Raw genomic sequence first — 25,650 nt, forward strand, 5'->3', positions numbered from 1 at the left:
TCCGTTGCAGCCCACATACGATCGGATAGTCCGCCGGACTCAGTCCGTCGGAGTTTGGATGTCGAAAAGTCCGCTCGTGTGTACGGGGCATAACAAGGTGTCATTTTGCAGAAATAAGCATCCTTATGAATTATCACCCAGGAGAAGGCAGGCTGTGGCCAAGGGAAAAAAAAAGTACAGAAAGCCATAACTCCAAGTTGTGTAATGGTGACGAGCAATTATTATATCTCATTAGTCACTGACACTACTCTACTAAATCCTGATATCTGACCACAATACATCATTCAGGCAGCATTGAGCGATGCAGAAATATTAAAGTGGAAGATACAGCAATGTTTACTATTCAAGTAATGTCATTCTTCTTTATCATGAGATGTGATTGATCTAATTGCTGTGACTCATATTCTGAAATTCCTTCATGCTTTCATGGGCTGCTTACAGTAATGGCTTCAGTGATGGATTTTAATGTTCTCCAAAATCTTGCCTGGTTTTAGATTTTTGCTATAGAAATTAGTTGAGTTTTTTTTTTTTTTACTTTATGTTAATTTACAAAAAACTGTATTTAAATGCCAAAATAGTACTTTCTGCACTTTAGTGGATGCCCCAGGGGTGGGTTTTGTTAGAATGGCCTGTAAATAACATAACAGTTTACCCTTTTTATCTGACAATAATAATAATAATATTGGCATAAGCAATGAATACTGCGGAAACTCTCCTTAACAAATGTTATCAGATTTAATATAGCTAAAGTCAATGCATGCTGAACTGACGTGCTTCCTAGCTGAACCCAGTGGAATTCACATTTCTACCTTCTAAATGATTTAAAGATGTTACTCTTAAATGCCGCACAGTAAGTACTTATCTGTCACTTGGAAAAGATTATGTTTCTAAAGCATCATTTGAAGCAAGACAGCATGATAAAATCATAGCACTTATACTAATATATGCAGATAAATGAAAGCATGAACTCTGACGCCTGAAGGTAACTTAAGAAGATTTAAACGCATAGTGGTGTAGTAGTTAGTACCGTGGCTTTGTGGCATTGAGTTAACTTCTCACAGGACATTGTCAGAGCAAAGTATAGATGCAGAATCTGTGCTTAAAATGCTATCCATAAAGTGGTACAGTTAGTTTCCTTCTATGATTTAGGAAACATATTGGTAAGTTAATCACCTTTCACACACACTGCCACTAAAGTCGATGACCACACTTGGGATCTGACCATCTGCATTTTGAGATTTATTCCTTGAAATTCTAGACCACTAATGCCCTGTACACATGAACAGAATTTCCGTCAGAAAAAACTTGGATGTTTTTTCCGATGGAATTCCGCTCAAGCTTGCCTTGCATACACACATTCACACAAAAGTTCTCTGAACTTTCGACCATCAAGAGCGTGGTGATGTACAACACTAAGATGGGCTGAGAAAATTAAGTTCAATGCTTCCGAGCATGCGTTGAATTGTTTCCGAGCATGCACCGTTTTCACGTGTCAAAATTGCATACAGACGAATGGAATTTCCGATTTTTCAGACGGGAAAATAGAGAACTTGCTCTCAATCTTTTGCTGGCGGGAATTCTGCCAGCAAAAGTACAATGGAGCATACACACGGTTGGAATTTCTGACCAAAAGCTCAAATCCGACTTTCTGATCATGTCTACGGGGCATTAGACACAATATTGTCTGCTCTTACCATCCCATATAATCTATATACAACCTCTGAGTTCATATGTGCTATTCTTACACATAGATGATGGCTCTAGTTAATTTAATAGTATTTAAATCCACTCTGGTTAGCACTGTGGCTTTTTCGTACTTTGGTCCTGAACCTGAGAGTTACTTCTTGAAATTTTACACTTCCAGGTCACCATGTTGCCTGCTCTTACCATTCCATATTATCTACGTACAAGGTCAATACATATGATAACTACAATTTTGAATTTTGTTTTATTTTTGTTATGATATATACAGTATCTTACAAAAGTGAGTACACCCCTCACATTTTTGTAAATATTTTATTAGATATTTTCTTATGATAACACTGAAGAAATGACAGTATTGAGTGTACAACTTGTATAACAGTGTCAATTTGCTGTCCCCTCAAAATAACTCAACACACAGCCATTAACGTCTAAACTGCTGGCAACAAAAGTGAGTACACCCCTAAGTGAAAATGTCCAAATTATGCCCAATTAGCCATTTTCCCTCCCCGGTATCATGTGACTCATTAGTCTTACAAGGTCTCAGATGTGAATGGGGAGTAGGTGTGTTAAATGTGGTGTTATTGCTCTCACTCTTTCATACTGGTCATTGGAAGTTCAACATGGCAACTCATGGCAAAGTATTCTCTGAGAATCTGAAAAAAAAGAATTGTTGCTCTACATAAAGATGGCCTAGGCTATAAGAAGATTGCCAAGACCCTAAAACTGAGCTGCAGCACAGTGGCTAAGACCATACAGTGGTTTAACAGGACAGGTTCTACTCAGAACAGGCCTCGCCATGATTGACCAAGGAAGTTGAGTGCATGTGCTCAGCATCATATCTAGAGGTTGTCTTTAGAAAATATACATATGAGTGCTGCCAGCATTGCTGAAGAGTTGGAAAAGGTGGGGGGTCAGCCTGTCAGTGCTGAGACCATACGTTGCACACTGCACATTGGTCTGCATGGCTGTCTTCCCAGAAGGAAGCCTCTTCTAGAGATGATGCACAAGAAAGCATGAAAACACTTTTGACAATATAGGGTATATATATATATATATATATATATATATTTATTTTTTTATTGTTTTTTTTACAGGTTACACTTTATTTATTGTTTTGTGTTTGTATATATGCAAAAATTAATATTTGGTATATGATCAATTGATGCACGATTTTCACTATTGATGGAATTTACATAAAAGAGGATATTGTAGTAATTGCTATCTCACATATATACAAGATTACGTATTTAGCCTATTGCACGGCAATGTTGTTTTATATCATTTTTTGTTCTAAAAGTGAAGAACCTGGAGTCAAGAGGGTTCTTCTGTGTAAGATAGAGTTTCTGGGGCAGCAGTTGAAGTGGACAACCCACTAGGTGTCCAGGAATAGGCTACTGTGCCCACACTTGCTGCAAAGGCAGTGTTGGTGGACAACCTGTGGATGTGTGACCAGGTCTGTGTGTCATAGCAACAGTGAGAGACTGTTGCCAAATAAGATGCTAGTTCTCAATCCCCTGGTAGACCTGCAGTCTATACGATGCAACTGAACAGTATTTTTCCTCGGCTGGTAAGCCCTGTTTTGTTGACCAAATACATTCAGTGGAGATATGCTTTGCCTAAATATAGAAACTTTCACAAATATATTAAAAAAAAAAGTTTCAATAAAATTTCTATACTGTAGTGTACAGTATATACAACATAAGTACCGTATATACTCGAGTATAAGCCGAGATTTTCAGCCTCTTTTTTGAGGCTGAAAGTGCCCCCCTCGGCTTATACTCGAGTCATCGCTGTCTGCCTGCTCGATCAGCGTGTCGAGCAGACAGACAGCGGCCATTCTATCCTTCAAACGCCGCGCCTCCGCCTCCGCCTTCGCCTGTGATAGGCGGAACACTGAATTTCCCAGCAGCCTGTGTTCCGCCTATCACGGACATCGTCTCATCCTCGTACTACGGACGAGGATGAGACGATGTCCGTGATAGGCGGAACACAGGCTGCTGGGAAATTCAGTGTTCCGCCTATCACAGGCGAAGGCGGAGGCGGAGGCGCGGCGTTTGAAGGATAGAATGGCCGCCGAGGCGCCGACGAAGAGCGGCGATCCTGGCAAGGCACGGGACGGAGGCAAGGCACGACACGGGACGGGACGGGACGGAGGCACGGCACGGCACGGGACGGAGGCAAGGAGGCAAGGCACGGGACGGAGGCAAGGAGGCAAGGCACGGGCTCGGGACACAGGTAGGCTGGACACACACACACACACACACACACACACACACACACACACACACATGGACACACACACACAGGGATGGATGGATGGATGGAGACACACACACACAGGGATGGATGGATGGATGGAGACACACACACACAGGGATGGATGGATGGATGGAGACACACACACACAGGGATGGATGGACACACACACACACACAGGGATGGATGGATGGATGGACACACACACACACAGGGATGGATGGATGGATGGACACACACACACACAGGGATGGATGGACGGACACACAGGGATGGACGGACACACAGGGATGGACGGACACACAGGGATGGACAGGCATGTCTCACCCTCGGCTTATACACGAGTCAATAAGTTTGACAGTTTTTTTGGGGGTAAATTGGGGGCCTCGGCTTATATTCGGGTCGGCCTATACTCGAGTATATACGGTACCCATATTATAAAAGAGAATCCCAATCACTCTTTTTGAATACTTATATATAATGGAGTAGAAGACTTTTGTTCAAAAAAGAGGAAAAATTATTTAAAGTAGTTATACAGCACACCGGTCATAAGTAAAGTATTATTTTTATCAGCCATCTTTGGTGTAACATGGCTGGTTTACAAAAAAAAAGTCTGACACATCCTTCTGTAGAACATATAAATTGTTTTTCAAAATATTTCTACTTATGAAACAGAAAGACCTGTAATTAAACCCTGTGTCTGCCTAAACAGCTCCATCAACCACTCATAAAATGGATTGTATGTTTTCAACTGCAGACTGCATATAAAAGGATAGGTTCACCTTTAATAACATGTTACACCTGTATGTAACAAGTTACTAAAGCACCTGCCTGCAACCCCCAGGTTCCCCTATTGTGACATCAGGCAGGGCATATTCTACCTGCTGTGACAATTTAATAACAGTGCGGTGGTGCAGGATTCCGCCCACAGAGCTGCATCAATCATTCACAGAGTTCTGTTAGTCAAATAAACTACACATACTGTCTGCCACTGTAGCAGATGGCGTAAATTTCTCAATTAGTTCTCTAGTTCATGTATTCTTCCTAGGCTTTAGTAACTGTCTGCCCATATGGGAGTTATGAGCAGACAGTTGTACTGAGACTCTGCAGGAGCCTGGCATTGAACCCACAATCTGCTGATCATGGGTGCAATGCTCTGCAGACTTTACACACTTATTTTTATTTAATTTTTTTTAAGTGAACTTATCCTTTAATCTCACAAGGTTCAATAAATGTTGAACATCCTTTGTAATTTGTGTGCCTTTTCTAAACTTCAACAGACTGAGCAAGTTAAGCAGTTGACACTCATTAGGCAAAACCTTTTCCTTGTAGAAGTGTGAAGGATCAAAAAAGTATTACATGAGCACCAATGTTATCACAGTGAGAGGATTGCATCTGGCACCCTAAAGAACCAAAACCTCTGCTAGGATAATTTTCTTTACACAGAACATTTTTTTCTTTTACCAGTCAATACCAAGTTTAGAGTATACTCTTATTTGGGTGAACCGTATCTTAATGAAGATAGAAAAAATGTCTGGTTGATAACTGTTCAAAAGGAAAATGCTTGTGTGATATATATAATAGACCTACTGTGCCCATTGGGAAATCAGGAAATCACATACTTATAGGACTGGTTACTAAATACCCAAAATCTCAAAGTGCTTAAATGTCTGTTCTAAGATTTCCCATGCGCATCCCATTAGCACTGTCAGGAAGTTCCAAAGGCATTTTATGCCCTGTACACACGACCAGTTTTTCCGTCGGAATAAACTCCGAAGGAATTCCGCTGAAACTGTCTTGCGTACACACGATTACACCAAAGTCCGATCGTCGGGAACGTGGTGATGTATAACACGTACGGCGGGACTAGAAAAAGTTTGATAGCCAGTAGCCAATAGCCTCCGTCTCATACTTGCTTCAGAGCATGCGTAGTTTTTGGCCCGTCGGAACAGCATACTGACAAGTGGTTTTCCCGATATGAATTGGTTCCCTCGGAAATATTTAGAACATGTTCTATTACTAAGTCCGTCAGAATTTTCGGGGAAAAAAAGTCAGATGAGGTACACGCGATCGGAATATACGATGAAAAGATTCCATCTGACATTTTATCTGTCGGACATTCCACTTGTGTGTACGCGGCATAAGGCATTTCAGGGCTGCCTCATCAGCAATGGTTGGCTTGTGTATAGACTTTGCCTCCAGATAACAATCAAAAGTGTATACATGCAGTGCCTTATTTATTAAATACATTTTCAGAAGAATAATCTGAATATAGAAGCAGCAACCCATTCACAATCAAACTCTAATTGTCTGGTTGCGGATGGGTAGTCTAGACAGTTTTTTTTTTGGTGAGTGACTTTGATAAAGGAATGCAAGCAAACACTGAAGAGCAACCAAGAATCATAACAAATTCTTTTTAGTAAAATTGACATCTTTTAATGATCTCAGTAGACCATGTTGCTTTAAGCCAAGTGAAATTATAGTTTAAAAGACGGAGAATGACATTTTTACAACACTAGAAACATACCTGGTGTCACTAGGTTTAATCTGCTTGTAGTGTCGATGCATTGTATGGTACAGCAATCCAACAATTGTCGTACGAACTTGAATAAAAAAAGAGTTAACAGAAAAAAATTATACACATGTCTCACCTAAACATGAAATATTCTGTTAATTAAAGATCCCTTTCAACACATCACACCAACTCAATAATTGACAGCATTGTGTTGTGAAACGCAAACTGTTGGAAAACATTCTTTACATTTTACATGTACCACTCCTTTCCTGAGCTATCGGCACCTCTCACAGAATTATGGCAAGTCCATCTGAAAGCTGTTACAGCCACCTAAATAACACAAAAGTGGTCTCTAAATATAGGAAACTGTAAACAGGAGGAAGAGATTTGAAACATAACTTTAAATTGCTTTTCACATAATCTACTAGGGAGAGAAGCGATGATGTGGACAGATGTTTATTTTTTGTAAAGGAATACTTTGTAGGAACTTTGAAGGAAATGATACAGAAAGCTGGAGAAATGATCTATGAACAGCACTGGAGATAACTAACTGTGATTTGAACGGAAGAGGAAAAAACCCAAGCCTTTTGCCAGGTTTCCTATAGCAGATAAGATAAAGTTAGAGTTAGTCACATTATTGTTTGTAATGTGTTAACCTTACCTGTATATAATAGTGTGTACACAAAAATGAAGGAATGCACCATTTTGGAGGAATAGGTGGCATTTTCTTGAAAAAATATCAAGAAAACTAGGCATCGGTAGGCAATTGTATCTACCTAAGCTTCCATTTTTGAATTGTTGCATTAGTGCAGCCTAAAGCCTCGTACACATGATGTAAATGTTGGCAGGAGATTGTCTCTTGACAGACTGTTGTGCTGAAATATGACTGTTAGTACGCTCCTTTTGACAATTGTTGTCCAACTTTCAGCCAACAAATGTTGGATGGCAGTCTAGTAAATTTTCGGCAGACAACGGTCTGTTGTCAGAGTTTTGTATGGTCAGTACACAAATCTGTCACAAAAAAGTCAAAAGTCATGCTGAGAATCAATGCTTACCAAACACAAAATTAGCAGAAGGGGCCCAAAGGGTGTCGCTCAAGAGATGAAATTCCTCATAATACGTCACTACGTTCATGTTTGTTGCACGACAATTGTGTACCGTTATTATGCAAGACAAGATCCTGGCACTCGCCATTAAGACAAAAATCAGACACTTGGTTGGCCAACAATCGCACTGTGTGTACGAGGCTTTACTCCTCAACGATCACTTGATATATTATTATGTAATTGTGAGATGTCAAACCAAGTTTAAGGATATACAGATCTCCTGTCTACTACCTGAACTTAATGCTCATAAACAGACAAAACTAAAAACTTTGTTAGCTGACAGTTTTGCTCTTCTTCAACAGCCTGTACAGGGTTCAACTTATTGACTGGGCAACCACAATAGAGGCCCCACAGCTGACATTTCTGCTCAGGGAGAGAATAGGGAAAGGAAATAGGGAATATAACTGAATAATAGCAATTACACCTTTCCCCAAGAGGTGGGGCTGAGCCATTACAATAGTTGAAAGGCTGGTGTTGACTTTAGAATTGTGTCAATAGGCAAATGCTGATTGTTTTCTGGTTCATTAAAGTGATATTAAAGTCTTTTTATTTTTATTTTTTGTTTAAAAATAACAAACATGTTATATTTACCTGCTCTGTGTAGTGGTTTTGCACAGAGCAGCCCAGGTCCTCCTCTTCTTGGGTCCCTCAATTCTGGCGAGTGCCCCCACAGCAAGCATATTGCTATGGGGGCATTCGAGCTGAGCCACTGCTCTTTCTATCCATTTAGACACGGAGCCATGGCTCGGCCCCGCCCCCTCTCTCTCCTCATTGGCTCACTGACTTGGCTGAGGCAGTAGGAGCACTGATGGTGGCAACTCCAGTGCGAGCTCCGGACACATGGTGCACACCGGATGTTTGAGCTGATTAGATGTGCCTAATTATATCTCCCCATATATGAGAACATTTTTATTGTGTTTTCATTAACGTATCCTCCGTTCTACACTCAGAGGCGCCTGTTCTGTTTTCTATTTGTTGTTTCTCTATTGTTTCTCCATTGTCCAGTACTTTAGACTGGGGGGAGGTGACTACAGAAACAGAACTTCAGCAGTCATTGCTTACTATGGTCACTCATCAGATCAGTGAGAACAGTTACCACTAGTTTTGAAAAATGCAGGTGAAAATACAAAGGGTAATACGCTAATGCTGGACATTCAAACCTCGCTGTTTGTCCTTATGTTCCTAAAATTGACAACATGACAGTGGTCACGAGCAAATCAACTTACTAACTGTTTTAAAAAACAGTGCTAATGGGGACATGAGAGATTTGAGGGGTGAAGTTATTCTGACATGGCAGTGCCAACGTCCTTAAAAATTCCCTATTGCTGATAAGTTCAATAAGTTAAATTAAATTGAATCACTGTGCATAATATCAATACGTCTCTAGCAACTCACAGAGAACATTTGTCCATTCCAACCTGTCAATTTAAATTAGTACCACACCGTATTGTCTTGTCACACTCATAGATTTTGAACATGTACTATGCAAATCCAAACTTTATTCCAGTTGGCCAGATTCTGTTCACTGTCTTATTTGAATATCACCTCATCTTCCCATTGGCGTTGACCGTGCAGCTGCCTGGTGATTTCTGGATGACAAGCTTTGAGTTCATTCAAAGTGTAAAGAAACCATCATGAATCAGAGACTGGTAGCACAAAATGCAAACATAATGGCACCTTATTTTAAATACATCACTGCCACAGTGGCCTGCTAGGCATGGTGATTTAATAGAAAGAGAAAAAAGAGCCATCTTTTCTTTCAACAAATTCATTGCCCTTCTGACGAAGAAAAGGTTAGGTTTAAAAAAGATATATCAAGTTTCCGCAGCGCAAAGAGATATAAATTATTTAAATTACTTTTTCACTGCTGGGAAGCACCACATCATTGTATAATGTATAGTGATAAAAGAACATTTTTTAAAGCATTCTGAACGTATAATTTGTATTTTACTGAAAATGCAAAGAGCATCAGCAATTGAAACAAAATAAAACTTTAAAATGGACCTAATTTTTTCGAAAGTCAGATAATTTTAAGTGAAAATATGGCTTGAAACGAAGCTGCTCTTTATAAAAGTACACAGCAGAACTTGTCGCCTATAATTTTAAAGACCTAAGTGCAAAGTATCTGACATTTCCAGGAATTAAGGAAAATTATTCTCAATTCCAACAAAAATAAAGTTCATGTTTACAGTAGAAATATCGCTAAAACCTATGCTTCTCCTTAAAAAAAAAAAAAAAAAGCTTTACTCCATTTTCCACATTGTTTTAAAAACTAAAGTAGAATGAGCCTGATGTCTAGAATTCAAAAAGTTTATGTAAAATGTTTTTGTCGGCCTGCAGCTTGAGAGTCGGATTCCTAGATATTAAGAAAATGAAATAACATTTCTACAGGTCATTATTATTTTAAAAACTGTTCTTACTTAACCACTTCAGCCCCAGAAGGTTTACCCTCTTCATGACCAGGCCATTTTTTCTGATACGGCACTGCATTATTTTAACTGACAATTGCACGGTCATGCATACACAAATAAAATTGATGTCCTTTTTTCCCGTAACTAGAGCTTTCTTTTGGTGGCATTTAATCACCTCTTTGGTTTTTATTTTTTGCACTATAAACAAAAAAGTCTGTTAATTTTGAAAAAAAACAACATTTTTTACTTTATGCTATTAAACATATCCAATAAAAATGAAAAAGAAAATCAAATTTCTTCATCTGTTTGTGCCAAAATGTATTCTGCTACATATTTTTGGTAAAATAAATCCCAATAAGCATATATTGATCGGTTTGCACAAAAGTTATAGCATCTACAAACGAGGGGATATTTGTATGGATTTTTTTTACTAGTAATGGTGGCAATCAGTGACTTTTAGCGGGACAGCGCCATTGCGGTTGACAAATCGGACACCTAACGGACACCTTTGACACTTTTTGGGGACCAGTGAAATTAATACACTGATCAGTGCTAAATAATATGCATTGTAACTATACTAATGACACTGGCAGGGAAGGGGTTAACATCAGGGGCAATCAAAGGGTTAGTTGTGCTCCTAGGAAGTGCTTTCTAACTGGGGGAGGAATGCTGTGACTGAAGGAAGACAGAGATCCGTGTTTCTGCTTAGCAGAAACACAAGATCTCCATCTTCCTCCCTCACAGAAAGGCGGTCTGTCTCGTTTATATAGCCAGACCTCTGTTCTGGCTCTCCTGTAAATGATCGGTGGTGTCCAATCACAGTGGGAGTGGGTCACCTGCGGCGCACGTGCCCCAGACCCACTGCACAAAATGGCATACCTGTACATGATTTTGTGCAGGTGGGCCTTCCTGTCGCAGTATACCTGCGTGGGTGGTCCTTAAGTGGTTAAAGTGCACCTGTGTGCAGTATGTGAACACTATTTTGACAAATTCATAAAAAGCAATAAAAGAGTTTTAAGGCTGGATTGAAATGTGCAATACAATCAAACAACCACTACACAGGCCTCCCTAGTCTGATATCTAAGTGGCTACCAACATAAACATGTGTCCTCACATCAAATGAAATAACAAAAATAAAGGCAATGTGGCACCTAATAAAACTGAATGGGCTTTCATAACGCAATGCACATTTAAGTACACACATTAAAGGCAATGCGGCGCTACTCCGAACCAATAAAGTGACCATAAAGTATTAATGCAAAACACCCTATACACAATTATTACATAAGAAAAAAAATGCAAAAAATGCAAAAATAGTATTCGTGTAAATACAATGTGTAAAAAGACACAACACAAACACTGCCCAGTGAGACTAAACAAATAATTAAAAAGTGATTAATACCCCTTAGGGGTTAAATATGCTGCAAACCAGTGTATTTGGTATGTGCAATAATGTTGTTACTCTCTATGAGTTGAAAACATTATTGCACATATCACATACACTGGTTTGCAGTGTATTTAACCCCTACGGAGGTATTTATAATTTTTTCATTTTTGTTTAGTCTCACTGGGCAGTTTTTGTGTTGTGTTTTTACACGAATACTATTTTTTTTTTGTTGTTGTTGAGGTTTTTTTGCCCACCTTATGTAATTATTTTGTATAGGGTGTTTTGCACTAATACTTTATTGTCACTTTATTGGTTCGAAGTAGCGCTGCACTGCCTTTATTTTTGTGGATTCAAACGTGCATTGCGTTATGAAAGCCCATTCAGTTTTAATAGTTTAAAAATGCCCCACAGAACACAAGAAAATGCACCTGCCCTCTTTTTTGGGGAACATACCGCATGGCAGTGAGTTGCCATCAGTTGCATCACGCTGCATGGAAGCGAGTTGTTTAGTGTGTTGGCCAACCATTCAAAGTAAAAACAACAATAAACATCCTCAAAGATCGCAACAAAAACTCTAAAATGGATTGGTGTCAAAATGATGCCAGAAATTCTGCTAAATGTCAAATTTGCATGCTTTAAACTAAAGAGTCAGTTTCCTGAGCACGAGCAAATAACTATAAGGCAATCCCCATGTTGTCCCTGCTTAGAAGCAGCTCCTGAAAAACACAACACCAAGTGAAGTAATTAAACTTACAAGAGAGAGCGTAAGCACTTCTTATCCTCAACAGTTCCACTCAAAAAAATAAAATAAATACAAAGTACCTCTTCTGGGATCCAGTAAATTACATAGTGCCACTCAAACCTAGTAAATAAAATCACTTAGCATTTCCAACCACATTCACATCAGAGCATTCTAAGCATTCTTAAGCCTTTCCCCAGGACTTACTACAAATCCACCAACACCCCCGACATTCATTTTCTTTTTTTCCCTTTCTATTTCCCAAGTGATCTAGACAATAAGTCTGTTATTTTTAAACTTGCTCTAACAAGCCAAGCTGTCCAAACAAAGTAGCAGTTTGTGGAGCTGAGACAAACCATTGAACACGGACAGTGGTGCCTACAATGGTCAGCTTCTATTCATTTATACAAAACTTTTATCCCAAAAAGGAAAAAAAAAGTTTGCTGTAAGTGCGTATAAAGTGTTATTTGGAACTCAGCTTCAATCTATTAGTTAAGTCCATCGAAATCTGTTGCACACTACCCCCTCCCCAGTCCGGTACTGCCATTGGCCAAAGGTGTCTGTTTTATTACTTCATCCAGAACATAAACAAGCTAAGACAGGAAATGTGTTACTAGAGGGTCACCAGGCGAGAAAAAGGGGGGGGGGGAAGCCTTAAAAAAATAAAACGAATGCAGCAACCACATCTAAGGATTGGAGCTGCAATATATTACACTCAGTGGAAAATGGACCCAGGAAAGGTATGGCAGGTGTTGGCAGGTGGAACAGAGGGAGACCAGTGAATATCTGTTTGGTGGTCTCCTCTCCAGTAAATGATCATGGAAGTGATATTACATCACTTCTGGGTTCAGCTGATGACCCGTGATGTCTTAATAAAACAAACTTGCCATTACAGTGTGCTATCACCTAGCCAGAAGCAATAAAGGTAATCCTGGGTCCCTATGGCTGGGGAAGGAGCTATTGGGGCATGGTATGTGCTCTGCTCCTGTGGAGGACAGGGGAGGCATCAGGGGTCTAATTGCCCCCTGATGTCTTAATAGAGAACTTGCCATTACTGTATGCTATCACCTAGCCAAAAGCAATAAAGGTAATCCTGGGTCACTATGGCTGGGGAAGGAGGTATTGGGGCATGGTATGTGCTCTGCTTCTGTGGAGGACAGGGGAGGCATCAGGGGTCTAATTGACCCCTGATGTTTTAATAGAGAACTTGCCATTACTGAGTGCTATCACTGAACTAGAAACAATAAAGTTATTTATAGGCAAAAAAAAATAACATATAGAAAATTAAAAAACACAAACATTTTTTAATGTCCATGTCCCCCATATGCACGCAACACAAATGCGTGCAATGACAATTACACTATACATTACATATTGCTGCGAATGTTGTACTGAGGGCAAAAATTCTAGGGCCATTCGTGGTTAATTCTAAACTAATAACCTGTAAATACTTTTAAAGCAACTTATGGATTTTGAGTAACAAATGTTGTTGCCTTTTCATGGGCATGTGCAATTTTAAGGCTTGACATGTATTTACTTTTTGCAACAAATAATATTATACCAAAAAATGTGTGCACAAATATTACTTTTGGTGCATTTTTAATTGAAAATGTATTTGATAAACATGTTATATTACAAAAAAATCAACTGCCACCATTTTATTCTCCAGTGTCTTTGCTTTTAGAAAATATATACAGCTTGGGAGGTTAACAAATTTTCCATCCTAAAATATGCGTTTTTGTGCAAAAAGGGAAAGAAATGGCCCTGGTAGCAAAGAAATGAATTGCCTTTTGGTGGGAATATTCACTAAATATTAATGGAGAGACTTTTTTCATGAGCCACTAACTGCAAGAAGCAATAACAGTGGATAAATACAATCTGTGAAAGACTTTCAGCGTGGCAAAGCAATACTTGCCTGGTTAGATTGCATAAACATTTTACACATGCTCTATTGTATTTGTAATACTGTTTTTTACTTACCGGTATACTGTCTTTTACATTAGCTGCCCAGTCCCATATGTGGTAGAATCACTCCTTCTCAGGGTCTTGCCAATGACCTTGTCTTAGAGTTTATAATAATGAAAAGACAATAACACTTTCCTACCTCCAAAAAGTATTCTGTGAAAGTGGCAGAGATTACTGAGTGTGGTGAGGATGTCTGGGCCATGGGTGAGACACTTAGCCTTGGCTTCACACTGCTACAACGCCAAAGTCGTTGCCTGCAACTTTTCCTTGTGACTTCCTTTCGACTTGATCCAACTTGGATGCTATTTAGGAGCCTGTACAATGGCTGAAATTGCACCAAAGTCAGACAAAAGCAGTACACAAACCTTTTCTAAAGTTGGAGCAACTTGTGTAGCATCAGTTAAGATGACTCCCATTGGGAAACATTACATTCAACATGTCATGTGACTTGGGGTCGCACAAGTCGGATCCCAAGTTGCAGCAGTGTGAACCAGGCCTTACTGAGAAAGAACATACCATAAAGAAAACAAAGTAGCAGAATATTTGGGATACCCCTACCCTAATGATATGTTCTGAAAGCGCCTGTCTTCATCAGTCTAGCAACGTTCTAAAATTAACTTAAAATGTAATCTTAACTGTAGTGTTTAGTATTTTGTAATGTATTTATTTTAATCCAAGGCTTAAAAGGTACATGTATTTGTTCACTAGGTAAATATGTACATGCATATGAACATATTAAGGTTTAAATCAGTAACAAATATGCATGCTTTTACAGCCAGCAGATGGAGCTGTAGACTCCTCTTTACATGTTTACCACATTATTCTTTGCTGAAACAACACCTGTTTACACAGTTAAATGAGCCAGAGAAGTCTCCAGAGTTTTAATTAGGGAGAGAGTTTGAAAGGAAAATGCCACTGCTTGGCTTTCTGTTTTCTAAACCCATAGTGCACTGTAAAATAAGTCTCATAGGCATTCTTTATTACAGGAATCTTCAAACTACGGCCCTCTAGCTGTTCCAGAACTACACATCCCATGAGGCATTGTAAAACTCTGACATTCACAGACATGACTAGCCATGATGGGTATGGTAGTTCCTGAACAACTGGAGGGCCATAGTTTGAGGACTCCTGCTTTATTAAATGTTAATTTGTAAAAAAAAAAATAAAATTGACCCTAAAATCATTACAGTTACCCTTTAAACTAAATAAAATAAAAAGAAAATATATAACAAGGTAACGGAATATATACACTTAAAATAAAACTTACATTTGCTTAGAAATGCTTCACCAGGAACAGAGATGTAAGACTGTCCTTCAGATGGAAAGCGGTAGTGTGGCAAGCTCAAAGCCTGAGGCACCTTTACCATCGAGTAATCTGCAAATCAACAAATGACAGTGGCTGCATTTATAGAAAGAATATGTATCAATATTCAATTCAAAAAGTAGTTCAAATGGCCCTTCCCAAAACAGAAGTTTGGTCTAGGTATGCAATCATTAGAAGATTAGAACTAGAGAGGTTGATTTACTAAAGGCAAATCCACTGTGCACTACAAATGCACATGGAAGTGCAGTCGCTGTAGATCTGAGGGGAGGATCTGAAATGAGGGGAAGCTCTGCTGATTTTATCATCCAATCACGTGCAAGCAAAAATGCTGTTTTTTATATTCCTTGCATGTCCCCCTCGGATCTACAGCAACTGCACTTCCAAGTGCACTTGTAGTGCAAAGTGGATTTGCTTTTAGAAAATAAACCCCATAGTGTTGAAAGTAATTCCCTGAGAATAGAAAATCCTAAAGTGTCCATAGTTAACAATCACCTAATCACTGTCTACAGAGCAGCACACTCTTGGAAACAAAGTGATGGTTAAGGGTAGACAAACATGCCTGATTGCCATTGTTTCCTTTTGCATTTGTTTTGCAACTGTTTACCTGCTGCTTATCTGGTCCATGAGCACTAGAGCATTTTCACTTTGCAAAGTGAGTTTTCACTTAGCTTAGTGAATGAAGTGAAGCTGTGAGTTCAATTATTCAATTATGTACAAAAAATTGTGAGCAAAAATGAGCAAAAATCCTGTGGAGGGGGCAGGAGGTGCTGGCTCAGTTTCTCAACAGAACGCTAAGAGGCTGAGCCAGCTGTCGACCCAGGCTTCTGGGTGGACCCCCACCATATGGTCGGGATCTTTAACGTCAGCCGATAGCAGGCATCAGAATGAACTGCACTCCTGTGATCCATAGGAGAAGTCTAGTCAAAACAGCTTTGGCTATACTTCTCCTTTTGTTGTCCTCTCTGTAACCCTAATCCTAACCATCCCAGTAACCTTAAAGTGGTTGTATACTCAAATTTTTAACTTTTACCTACAGGAAAGCCTATAATAAGGCTTACCTGTAGGTAAAAAAAATATCTCCTTAACCTGTACGGTTTAGGAGATATTCCCCTCGGTATGCGCCGTTGACTGCAGCGGCGCATGCGCACAAGGGGATTCTCGGCCTGAAAATCCGGCAGTGGCCGACTGGCCGGAATGAAATCTCCCACGCGCATGCGCGGAAGTGACGATATCGCGGCTCCGGCCACTCACAGCGCCGGAGCCGCGATACCCGGAAGAAACGCAGAGGGAGCATGTCAGCTCCCTCGGCGTGGATCGGGCCAGATGTCGGGGCCTCGTTCTAAGGTAAGTATTTCATAATGAGCTAGTATGCGGTGCATACTAGCTCATTATGCCTTTTGCTTTGCAGGTTTAAAAAAATAAAATAAAAAATTTGCGGGTTTACTACAGCTTTAAGCCTTGCCCTTAAACAAAAGCTTCCTGCAACCTTAAAGTGTTTGTTAACCCGAAAAAAACAGATCCTGTTCCCTTAAAGCATGTTATCCAGCACAGTACTTGTGCTGTGTCATTTGGACCCCTGTAACACCTAAAAATACCTGTCTGATCCTACTTGGCTATACCCTCCCCTTTGTAAACTGACCACAGTGTATAATGGCTGCTGAGCCCTGACACCGTAGTCAGTTTATGTGCCTCCGTCATCTGCAGCCTGCTATCTGTCTCCTGTCTGCTCCTGTGTCCCCCCCCGCCTGTCTGCTCATGTGAGCGCCCCCCCGGCTCCTAATGCTCTCATATTAAGTATAAATTGCTCCTATCCCCTCTGTAATATTACAATAAGTGCCCCATGTGCCTGTGTCATATAATAAATATGCTTATCTGTACCGCTAACATATCGGCTCCCTGTGATCATGTGACTCCTCAGCTCTCTCTCTCCTTTCCTCCCCAGCTGACATCAGCAGCAGTGTTCGGCCCCACAGGCTGGAACTGTCAGGAGAGGAGAAGAGACGGGAGGCACCTGAGCTGATGTGTTAGCTGTACAGATAAGAATGTTTATCATATAACACAGGCACAGGGGCACTTATTATAATATTACAGAGGGGATAGGAGTATTTTATAGAAGTGGGTTAACAATCACTTTAATACTAACTTTCCTTGTAACTCTAGCACTAACCATCTGTGTAACCCTTTAAGCCTTGACCTCTAACTAACCATCTATGTAACCTTAACACAAACCATCCCTGTAACCTTAACACTAACCCTCCCTGTAACTCTAACACTAACCAATCCCTTTAACCCTAAGCCTTGCCCTCACACTAACCCTTCCCTGTAACTTTCATACTAAACTTCTCTTGCATAAACATAAGCCACTGTTAGCATACTTACCTGTCTTGACCTGGAAACTAACCTTTCCTGCTCTGAAAGTTGGTAGCGCTGAGGCTTTAGTGCCAGACTCTACTGATTCCTATTAGTCCCTGGAAAGCTTGACTTATAAAAATTGCTGACCATAAATTAATGTTACACCTTTGCTCATATACTATTCTGACATACTGCAATTCTTTCTAAAAAATAAGTCACATGTTTTGGGCATTTAATGTATATACAGTATACACGACTGGCTGCTCTCCTGATTGTCCTGGTAATCAATATTAACTTTGAATTAAAACTAGTTTTACTACAGAAGACCTACACCCTTCTTCTTTGTTTCTCGTTTCATTTATATGTTACTGTCTAAAACAAGAAGAAAAGTAGAAATAATAGAGAGTAAAGAAAAATGACTTTGCTGTACAAAATTCAACCAGGAGAATAAACATTATGTTGCTATGTATTTTATTCTACATTGCAAGCTTTATAAATAAAATAAATAGGTAAAATCGTGCAATCCGTATTTCTTATGACAATAGTTTTCCCATAGTTCTATTCTGCTAATGGGTGTTATACTCTATATTTTATGCATTACTATTCTAACTGTGCAGGTAGTTACATGCTTGCAGTGCAAAAGTAATGGGGCAATTATTAATGTACCCAAAAGCAATTTTTTTCTTTTATCTGGCTCTTCACTTACTTCTCCAACCAATAATAAAATATTTTACTGCTGTGTATCTAAGTACAAACAGTTTGCTTACACTAACAGCTTAAAGTTAGTTTACTGTCCGTAATAACAGAATGTCTATTTTCCATGATTTCTTCCAGCGGATGACCACAGCAACAAAGGCCATTTTATTTCCACACACTAAATATCCATCATTCTATTTTTCCCACACATTGACAGGAACAGTGTATGACACGGTTCTGCGCTCCTTGTGTCTGTACATCAAACATCACTTTTCTTTTTTACTGAACTTCAAAAGAAATGTTTGTACACATGTATGCTTTAGCTCTGTACACAATCTTTTGCTACAAATTCAATTATGTCTTTCAACATTCTTTTGTAGAAAAGGATCAGATGTCACCACTATAATATGTACAATAAACAGACCCCTATTATCTGTGACTTAGAAAATTATATTTTTCCACATTAACAAAAAAAAATACTGTTCTTTATCTCAGACCAAGCAAATCACATATAATTCAAGTTTCTCAACAGTTGTTGCAACATGGCATGGTGATGGCATACCACCGCACAATCATACTTGAACAAAAAATTCATTGTAAACATCAAATCACTATAATATCACATAGCCGTCAGCCACAAATTGATTTTCTGAAAGAATTACTAGATAGCTTAGCTTTACCATTATCTAAACATTGGAAGCTTAAGAAGAATTCTGGCCAAGGTTAATTGGGAGGTAAACCTCAGGTTGGCCAAACATGTCCTGCACCTCAAATTAAAGTTGTTCTTATTTGTACATTTAACTTTCTACAAATATCCCATCAATTTTAATAAAGTTTTTCTGTGTGTGCCAGGTACACTGAAGCGACCACGCAGGAGGTCAGGGCCATCATTTTGTTCCAGATTAGCGGCATATTATCACACTTAAAGAAGTAACTTCCTGGTTTGGAAGCCATTTGAAGATCTGGGGAAATATGAACACTTAAATCTTATGGTCTAGATTCGAACCCTGTAATATGCAAGATTTGCTGTTCTATATCTTGGACAGAAACTACATCTGGTGAACCTGTGGCTGTTAAGCGAATGATACACTTTGGAGATTAATTGCTGCACAGTGCCTGTGGCTACCACCACTCCTCTCAGAGTCAACCCTTTAAAGGACTCTCTCCTAACATGGAGAAAGCCTGACAGAAAGCTGACTGGATACCTGCCACCTGAAAGCCAAGTGATTGGAGTTCATGGGCAGCAATAAGGAGGATTAATACCAAGGGGTGATCGATGTGATTGAAGCTCACGGTCAGCATTAAGGAGGAGGAATACAAGGAGGAAAGCTCTGGAGGATTAACCATTTATAAAGTCCTCTGACAAAAGTGACGACTGAAACGCATCAGGGCCTAGCCACGCAGCTTACCTGATTGATTGAACTATCGAGTGACACTCTACCCTTCCCGGGAACACCACAGTTAGGCAGTGCAAGGTTAGACTGGAACGATCGTAAGATGGTTTTTAATGATATGCGCTGTACAAGATGATGATTTTGTGAGTGTACAATTTGATGATTTTTAAGTATAAATAAATTGATTGTTACGAACAGGATTACGCTATGTAGTTTCTTTATATATTCCTCTACATGTGCAAAGTGACTTTGGAAAAGAGATTGATATATACCGTATTTATCGGCGTATAACACGCGTCGGTGTATAACACGCATCCCAAGTTTAGGAGGGAAGTTTAGGGAAAAAAACTCTTAGGAGGCAAGTTTAAGGAAAAAACCTTACATTTTAAATGCCCATCAATGTAGCCTTCCACTGTCCCCCTGCAGCCCTACACTGTCCCTCTGCAGCCCTACACTGTCCCCCTGCAGCCCTACACTGTTCTCCTACAGCCCTACACTGTTCTCCTGCAGCCCTACACTGTTCTCCTGCAGCCCTACACTGTCCCCCTGCAGCCTTCCACTGTCCCCCTGCAGCCTTCCACTGTCCCCCTGCAGACTTCCACTGTCTCCCTGCAGCCTTTCCCAAAATTGCAGCATGGTTAGTTTTAAATTTACCGCCGCCGCCGAGATCTTCGGCTCCTCCCGCCGCCGCCGTCGAGATCTTCGGCTCCTCCCGCTGCCGTCGTCGAGATCTTCGGCTCCTCCCGCCGCCACTGTCAAGATCTTCGGCTCCTCCCGCCACCGACATAGACTGAGCCAAGCCGAGGGTACTCGGCTACTCGGCTCTGCTCGCAGTAACGCCCCCGTCCCGCCCCTTGTCCTGTGATGGACACAACACCGGGCCAATGGCGGGATGTAAAGGCTAGGAGGCGGGACTGGGCGTGACTGAGAGCGGAGTCGAGTACACAGTACACTCGGCTCAGCTCGGTAAATGTCGGCGGCGCTCCACAGACAGAGCAGATCGGCAGATCGGCAGGGGGATCGGCGTATAACACGCACCCATGATTTTCCCCTGATTTTAAGGGGAAAAAAGTGCGTGTTATACGCCGATAAATACGGTAACCGATGGTATATATTCGATGGCTTGGCATTAAAATTGAGAGCTAACGATAAGAGATAAGAGAAGTGCTTTTGAACCAGGTGTTTCTGGTAAGTGCAAAATCCATAGGGAATTGCACAGGAGATTTGGTGGTGGACTGCTGTTATTTGGAGTGACCTGGTATCAACACTTGCTACATTTCTCTTGCACTGCCTTGTTTTTGGCAATGAACTATTATTAAAACAGTGATGAACTTTGTTGTTCCTTACATTTTTACATGGTTTCTTCACTTTAACCAAATGCACTAAACATATAAATAAACACATGCCGAATGAATTAATTGTTTATAAGGAATATTGATGCATAGTGGTCTATAGAGGAATGAGATAATTTTTATATATCATATAGTATTTATTTTTTCTGTCAAATGAAATGAATTACAATTGAATTTATACCATAAGGTTTCTTACCCTGTGAAAGTTGACATTTACATACACCCAGTGAGAAAATTTTAAATTTTTTATTTTATTTTATATTTTTTTATTTTTTTTATTTTAGTTTATGTAAGTTTAGTTTATTCAAAGCACTGCTAGTGCCATAGTAATTTTTACCATTGGTGATCTTCCTTGACACCAAATTAAGAATATTAAGAATATTTATAAAGTATATGAGGTGAGGGCACAACCGGTGGAGGGTGCACAAGAGTTTATTTCATCTATATTCATCTGATTCATTTCATAATTTTTGAATATATATATATATATATATATATATATATATATATATATATATATATATATATATATAGTGGACTGGCACCTTATTTTTCACAATTTTTCATGTAAGTACACTCTGTGGATGCATATGTTTTATTTGGCACTATGCACTTTATTTAAACTTTGTTTATTTATTGCACATAATATCCTTATGAGATATTCTTAAGTAGTTTAGCGCTGCACTTATTGTATTGTAGCCATCAATTTTTATAACATCAGTTAAATCCAACCATCAAAAGCACTATTCACAGCCTCAAAGATGGGATTTAATGAACTCTACACGTTTTTCAAAACAGGAGATATAGAGGTTACAGATAATGTTATGCATATTTACATGATTTGCTCTATGATGTCAAACTAAGAAAGGGCTTGAACACAATCTGCCATGTCCCAAGATTGAACTAGATCCCCAAGGATATACTTCCTTTTTGTTCTAACCGGCAGAGTCCTATTCTCCTGGAACATTCAGGGTGTTATCAAAAGTAAAGGGCCAAAGAGAAGTATTTGGTCATTACAGTACTGGCTGATAGAGCTTTTATTTTTAGGTAAAGATATACTTAAATTGAATGTAAAGATGCATATGAAAGAAAAAATTGCCTCATTTTATTAGTGTATTTACATATGGCTTGACATTAGTAATAAGAAAAACTTGAAAAGGAGTAACATAAGCCTTGCTTGCTCAATAGAGTGGCTGACCTGCTTCCAGACATGCACGCGCACCAGGAATATGCCACATAATATCGTCATATAAACACGATCTACACTAGTGAAGGACCTGCAAACCCTTTCATCATTATGAAAAAATGTGTTGGCACCCTGAAAAATACAGGTACATTGCTTTAAGCACCTGAAACCTAGTGGCAAATATATGGGCAGACAGGACTGCCCACCCAGAACTATAGTTAGTCTTATACTGGGATATGCATTCTGGATTATAAGCCTGGGAGAGAGAAAAACCAACCTACTAGAAACACTCTTCTAAAGTTTAAATGGGCACAATGCACAAGCAAGTACAATGTATTTTATTGAAAAGGTATTTTGCAGGGTTAATTGACTTTACATATATGATTTGTAAAAAATGTATGTTCTGAAATTTAGGGACAATACTTACCTTAGCAGGCCAGCACTTACCCAAGACTTGTTACAGTTCAGCTATGAATAACTCCAATTTGTTAGAGTACCAAATCCACACTACCAAAACATGCATGTCCTAGTAGCCTCCTGGGCTGTCAGCCTAGGCCCTAAAAGTACTGTAAGGCCGCGTACACACGCGGGGACTGTTCGCCCAACTTTGTCCGTCAAACAGTTTCGGCAAACAGTCCGCTCAAAATTAGCATGGACGGACATGGCCACACACGACGGACGAACAGTTTGCTGAAAGCGTGCGCGATGACGTGAACGGCACGTACGACGGGACGAAAAATATGACGTCCTATACACTGCATTATAACTTTCGGCATGAAAATCCTTTCTGAGCATGCGCGCAACTTTGTTTGACGAACAAGCCTACACACGCGGGGACTGTCCGCTGAAACAAGGTTTCAGCGGACAGTTTTTCGGAATTTCCGAAAAACCTTGTTCAGCGGACTGTTCGCTGAAACTGTCCGCTGAAAGCCCACACACGAGCGGACTGTCCGCTGAAACTTGGTTTCAGCGGACAGTTTCAGCGAACAGTCCCCGCGTGTGTACGCGGCCTAAGAGTGTGCTGATGTACAGAAGAACACTACTAGTTTCAGAGCACAGAGGATTACATATATACACCAGAATAATAGGCTCTGTAATTCTTGCTCTTACAACACTGTAAATGTGTTATGAAGTTAACCACTAAAATCTGTTTAATTGAAATGAAATCTGTTACCTGCCACGGATGATCGGCCTTCCAATGTCACAATCACAGAGGGGCTTTCCAATAGGTTTCTTGCCATATGTCCAATTACTTTGTCAACTGTATCAATAAGCCCTGCAACTTCAGGTTGAGCCTGCCAGAAATTAAATTAAATAACTCATTTTAAATGTTTGATTGTAGACTTTTTTCTTTTATGTAACTGTATATACATATAGGGGGTTATTTACAAAAGGCAAATCCACTTTGCAGTGCAAGTGCACTTGAAAGTGCAGTCGCTCTAAATCTAAGGGGTAGATCTGAAACGAGTGGAAGCTCTGCTGATTTTATCATCCAATCATGTGCAAGCTAAAATGCTGTTTTTTTTTTTTTTTTTTTTAATAAAATTTTTATTGCATTTTACTGTAAATGACAAGCAGTCAAGAAACAGAAACAGTAAATATACAAGAAACACTGAATAACGATACATGGTTCGTACTCAACAGCCATATGCCTAAAAAGCCTATATGTGTACCTCAGAGTCTATGGGATCGATAACACAACCTAGCAAAGAGAAAAATACATGGTAGAGCAATACAGAGTCAGCATAAAACTTAAGCTAAGAGTCAGTACGCTGTAGATCCAGACTGGGGGGCTCCTCCCCAAGTGTTTCCCTGGGTAGTTTTAGCGGTCCCAGAGAATTAGTAATATCCCTCTTTAGATACCATTCTGTGTATCTGAATGGCTGCATAATCCTGTGTATATCCTCTTTTGCAAAGACATGTTCCATAAATGTGCGCCATCTTGAAAAGAAACGTGAGGTTGATTTGAAATTTAGCAGAATAGTATCTAATCGTTCTAGGTAGAACAGAGCTTCCAGGGCTTTTTTCACAGCCTGTATTGAGGATGGTGAGGGTTTGATCCATTGTGTCAGGATAGTTCTCCGTGCAACCAGTAGACATAAATGCGCCCATTGGGGTACAGCTGTATAGCTATCTGAGAGGTGGGGTTCGGCCAATGTGGTATATCCGAAGAGACATAGAAGTCGGTCCCTGGGCAGGTCCTGGTTTGTCACAGCATGAATAAATCGTAGCACCGAGTTCCAGAAGGTCTCAACGTGTGGGCATTCCCATAATCGATGGAGAAGCGTAGGACGCAGTTTTGAGCACCACGGACAACATTCCTGGCTAGGATCAGTTCTGTTAATACGAAAGGGGTAATACGCCCTATGAAGAATCTTGAATTGGGTTTCTCTCCATGTTTCAGAAACTGTAACCTTTCTAATTTTAACATAACCCTCTAGTAGTTTCCCCGGAAGATCTACATCGCTGTTTTTTATTTTCCTTGCATGTCCCCCCGGATCTACAACCACTTTACTTCCAAGTGCACTTTCAGTGCAAAGTGGATTTTCCTTTAGTAAATAACCCCCATAGTGAACATCAAAGGTTATGTTTCAATAAACAATGGGGTTGATTTACTAAAGGCAAATGTACTGTGCACTGCAAGTGTAGTTGCTCCAGAACTTAGTAAATGAGGTAAAACTTCACTGTACAAAGAATACCCAATTACATGGAAAAAAACTGCATTTTTGCCTGTGCATGATTGGATGATAGACATCAGTAGAGCTTCCCACCCCCCTTTGCAGTGCTCAGTATTTTATTTTTATTTTTTTTGTAAATCAACACCAACATCTTTAAAATGAGTGTAAAGTTTATGTAATAAAATATACCATGGATAGAACTAAGGATAACCAGAAGATCCTCCTCTAATGTGGGCAGCACAGTGCCTTAGTGCGGTGGTCATCAACTCTGTCCTCAGGGCCCACTAACAGGCCAGGTTTGTAAGATAACTGAAATACATCACAGGTGATATCGTTTGCTGCTCAGTGATTGCAGTATTCTAGTCTGCATCTCCCCAAGGTAATACATAAAACCTGGCCTGTTAGTGGGCCCTGAGGACAGGGTTGATGACCACTGCCTTAGTGGATAGCATGTATGCCTTGCAGCAACAGGGTTACTGGGTTGAATTTTGGCCAGGATACCATCTGCATGGAGTTTCCAGTTTCTTCCTGTGCTTGCATATGTTTATTTTGGTTACTTTGTTTTTCTGCAAAACTCCAAAGACA

General features: G+C 39.8%; 1 protein-coding gene across 2 annotated transcripts in view; it reads right to left on the bottom strand.

Moving 5' to 3' along the window:
• The window catches only part of ADGRD1 (adhesion G protein-coupled receptor D1), an 843,751-nt gene that overhangs the window by 687,862 nt on the left and 130,239 nt on the right, over positions 1 to 25,650 (bottom strand). For both annotated transcript variants that reach the window (XM_077461779.1, XM_077461778.1), the window contains 3 exons: positions 23,562 to 23,682; positions 15,351 to 15,458; positions 6,488 to 6,563 (listed from right to left, as the gene is read on the bottom strand). In XM_077461779.1, the coding sequence (XP_077317905.1) occupies positions 6,488 to 6,563; positions 15,351 to 15,458; positions 23,562 to 23,682 (305 nt within the window). The remainder of the gene's footprint in view (positions 1 to 6,487; positions 6,564 to 15,350; positions 15,459 to 23,561; positions 23,683 to 25,650) is intronic.

The sequence above is a fragment of the Lithobates pipiens genome, unplaced genomic scaffold (genome assembly GCF_037356315.1).
Source record: "Lithobates pipiens isolate NorthernLeopardFrog02 unplaced genomic scaffold, aLitPip1_a1.2 Scaffold_3, whole genome shotgun sequence".
NCBI lineage: Eukaryota > Metazoa > Chordata > Amphibia > Anura > Ranidae > Lithobates > Lithobates pipiens.